The sequence below is a fragment of the Myotis davidii genome, unplaced genomic scaffold, assembly GCF_000327345.1.
Source record: "Myotis davidii unplaced genomic scaffold, ASM32734v1 scaffold9406, whole genome shotgun sequence".
Lineage (NCBI taxonomy): Eukaryota > Metazoa > Chordata > Mammalia > Chiroptera > Vespertilionidae > Myotis > Myotis davidii.
This window is the reverse complement of record NW_006296603.1, coordinates 4,349-7,702: the sequence shown is the minus strand read 5'-3', so window position 1 is coordinate 7,702 and position 3,354 is coordinate 4,349. Positions and strand designations below refer to the sequence as shown.

General features: G+C 50.1%; 1 protein-coding gene across 1 annotated transcript in view; it reads right to left on the bottom strand.

Annotated features, from left to right (window-relative positions):
- Positions 1-3,150, bottom strand: part of CD59 (CD59 molecule) — a 6,703-nt gene extending 3,553 nt beyond the window's left edge. Inside the window, exon 1 of the mRNA XM_015569308.1 lies at positions 2,776-3,150. Within this exon, the coding sequence (XP_015424794.1) occupies positions 2,776-2,842 (67 nt within the window). The 5' untranslated portion in view covers positions 2,843-3,150. The remainder of the gene's footprint in view (positions 1-2,775) is intronic.
- Positions 3,151-3,354: the final 204 nt, after the last annotated feature.

Here is a 3,354-nt window from a genome sequence, read left to right as displayed (position 1 = left end):
ACATCTCATTATAGATCAGCACTAACAGATGAATACTTGCGAGCAATTGAACGAGAGGGAACACAAATTTCTGAAACCCAAGTAAGCAAAATGTTCTTCTCCCAAAAAGAATTCCATTCTTCTCATTAGTAGGTCTGTATTACAATAACTGTACTCAATTGTAACATTTCAAATTTTGTCAATTGAAAATCTGTATTAATTTTTTTCTCTCATTATTTATATAAAAGCCTACAGAATATCCTTGAATTTGTCTCTAGGCCTGCAAAGCCTCAACTATTTGCTCTCTGGCCTCTGACGTTTTGGTAAGGTGCCCTCACTGAAGCTGCTCCCTGCTCAGTGGCTGACCCATCGCCAGAAGCACACATAATCCAGGGAGAGATAGCAACCACACACCTTAATCCCAAGTAGGTGGGGCAACCAGGCATTAGCAGTGACACTGAACACAAGAACCGGCTACATCGGATGCAGATTGCCTTTGGTTCTCTGATGTGAAAATCAATTCTGCTCTTGTTCATCTTCTTAGGGTTCCTCTTTGCTAGCTAGACTCAGGTTTTGCTGGATTATTTTTTCCTTCTCCATTTTATATCAACGCTGACAAGAAAAAGATAGGTCCTAGTGCACATCTGTCATGGGGAGAGGCAGAGAAGTGTTGCAAGACGATGCTCCCGATTCGTGCGGACACACCTCTTCTAATTAGAGACGATGACCTTCTTCCTCCCCCTGGCCTTCTGCCAGGTAAGGCGAGTGTGCCATGCCTGGGGCAGGCCTCCGTTACCCCACTCTGCCTGTTCTCCCCAGGAAGTGCTTGTCATGCCTGCGTGACAGGGGAGCCACCATGAGAAGGGACAAGAGGCAGTTTTTCTCTTCTCTTCTCTGCTCCTGATGTGTGCTCATGCAGGAGCGGAGAGAACTGAAGAGGGAGGGATTGTTCTAGCCTGGCTCTTTGGTTGCCCATGGCCTCGAATTTTCTCCTGGCTAGAGCTAGAGTTCATTGGCCATCTTGACTCTTCTTGAGACAGAGGAACGGAAGCTCACGTCTGGGACCTCAGTGGGACAGAAGTGCTCAGAGCTGACACACTGGTTCAGTGTTCACACATCTGGGCACCCACGTGTGAACCGCAGTCTGTTAGAAGAGGAGGGCTCCGTGACCTCCATCACCATTTTTTCAAAGGGAAGCTAAGACTAAGGCGTTAACCAACTTGCCCAAGTTCACAAGCTACTAAGTGGGCGAGCTGGCCTCAAACCATGGCTGCCATTCTGAAACCGGAGCTTGGTCTGACCGTGTCATTCTTCTCATCATCCTGGTGGGAAAGAGAAGAAAATGGCGCACATTCCGGGGGACCCAGGTCAGGGACCAGCAATAAGTCAGCGGCCGACTGCTGGGTCTGTTCACTGCTCAGCCTGGGTAGAAGGATCTGCTCCAGATGCTGAGTCTCGGACGAGGGGCCCGTCTCAGAACAGCTAATGGCCCCAACCCAGGCCTGTGCCATAAACAGAATTCTGGAAGGGGCATGACAAGGTTATTCTAACTACAGAAAATACACTGGCTAGAAGAATCCAGACAGTAATGGAGTGTTGTAATGTAGGTGAGCCACATTACAACCCACCCTGGCTAGAATCAGCAGAGGTGGGGAGGGAGGTGGGAAGGAGAAAAGTCATCACTTCTCTCCCCTGTCTCTCCGCCCTCCTCCCCGCCGCCCCACCTCCACCCCAAAGGGAGAGAACATTCAAATGTATCCTTGGGCTGGTTTCTTCTTTGCTTCAGCTTCCTCAACTATAAAATGGGTTTAACAACACTAACCCCTCACGGGATGGCTGGAAGGGTGCAATGAGAGCAGGCGTGGCACAGTCCCTATTATGCTATAGGCATTCAATATATGGTAGCCACTAGAACGACTAATATGTAAGCCATGCTCCAACATGGCAGATACCTTTTTCCTTTTGCTCACTGCACTATTTCCTCCTCTGTCCCCTCCCCCACAAAACTGGCGGTACCAGTATGACACAGGCAGAAAATGAAAAACTTGATCCTTATGATGACAAAAAGCAAGTCACACTGGTGTGCCTAGTGTTACAGAGGCTAAGACTCAGAAACACACCAATACCTCCAGGAGCCAGGGAGGGGCGGCCCAGCGATGAAGGAGTTAAGAGCAGATGGTCTGGTGCCAAGCTGTTTCGGTTGAAATTCGGGCTATGCCACTTCTGTGGGATAGTTTACAAGCGATTTAATCTCTCTGGGCCCCAGTATTGTCAGTTGTAAAATGGCGATAAAAACAGTATCTACTCTATAGGGTTGGCGTGAGGATTAAATACGTAAATACCTGTGAAGGGTTCAGAACAGTGATTGGCACAGAAATGCTAGAAGCATTAGCTGCTACTGCTGTTACTATGAGCACCATCCTCATCACAGTGCATAAAGGTCAGGGCAGGACAGAGCACAGCTCTCTAAAGATGGGTCCACTGGTGTCCCAGCAGCTTGTGATGAGAGGGAGAAACTTAAGCTGCTGAGTGTACCCCCTCTGCCCCACCCCTACCCCCGGAGGCAGCTCTGTAACCCAGAATGGCTGTAACCTGGGAAGGTGCTCCGCTGCGGGCAAGCCTGTAACATAGGAAGGAGCTGTCTCACAGCTCTGGGCCTGTAGCACTGGAAGGCAAAGCCACCAAAGCCAGGCCGAGGCCAGTGGCATCAACTCAGTCTTCTGGGGCCTCAGGAAAAGGAAGCGTGTGGCCAGGGGGCCCAGATGGTCGAGATCCATGTCCCTCCGGACCACTCACCTGAATCATAGAGGACAGAAAGGATGATCAGGAGCCCGAGCAGGGTGAACCCTCCTTTGCTTCCCATTGTCTACAGAGTCTGGAAGGAAGACACACAAAGAATCGTCATGAACCAACATATGACTGACTACTGACTGGTTATCTCAGAAACCAGGAATTAAAGGTCTGGGGGGCTTCAGGAACATGGGGAAGGAGCTAGCAGGCCAAGAAAACACAGGGAATCTACCAGGTGGCTTGCCATGAAGCAAAGGATGCTCTCAGAGGGGGCAGCACTTGATCCCCTCTCCTGCCCTAAGACCTCAGCTTACTAAAGAAAGGCTGTCGATCCTGGTGAGAGGGGCAGCCATGGGGAGTCACAGCACACAGGGCCCAGAGTCAGGACTGCCTGGGCCCCACCCTAGCTCTAACCCAGCCATGGGCAAACTATGGCCCACAGGCCGGACCTGGCCTGTTTGAAATGAATAAAACTATTGAAAAAAAAGACCGGACCCTTTTAGGTAATGATGTTTACTTTCTTAATACAGCAACTGCAATCCCTGCTCTGCTGTCATTCCACCCAGTGCTGTTGGCTGCGCCAGA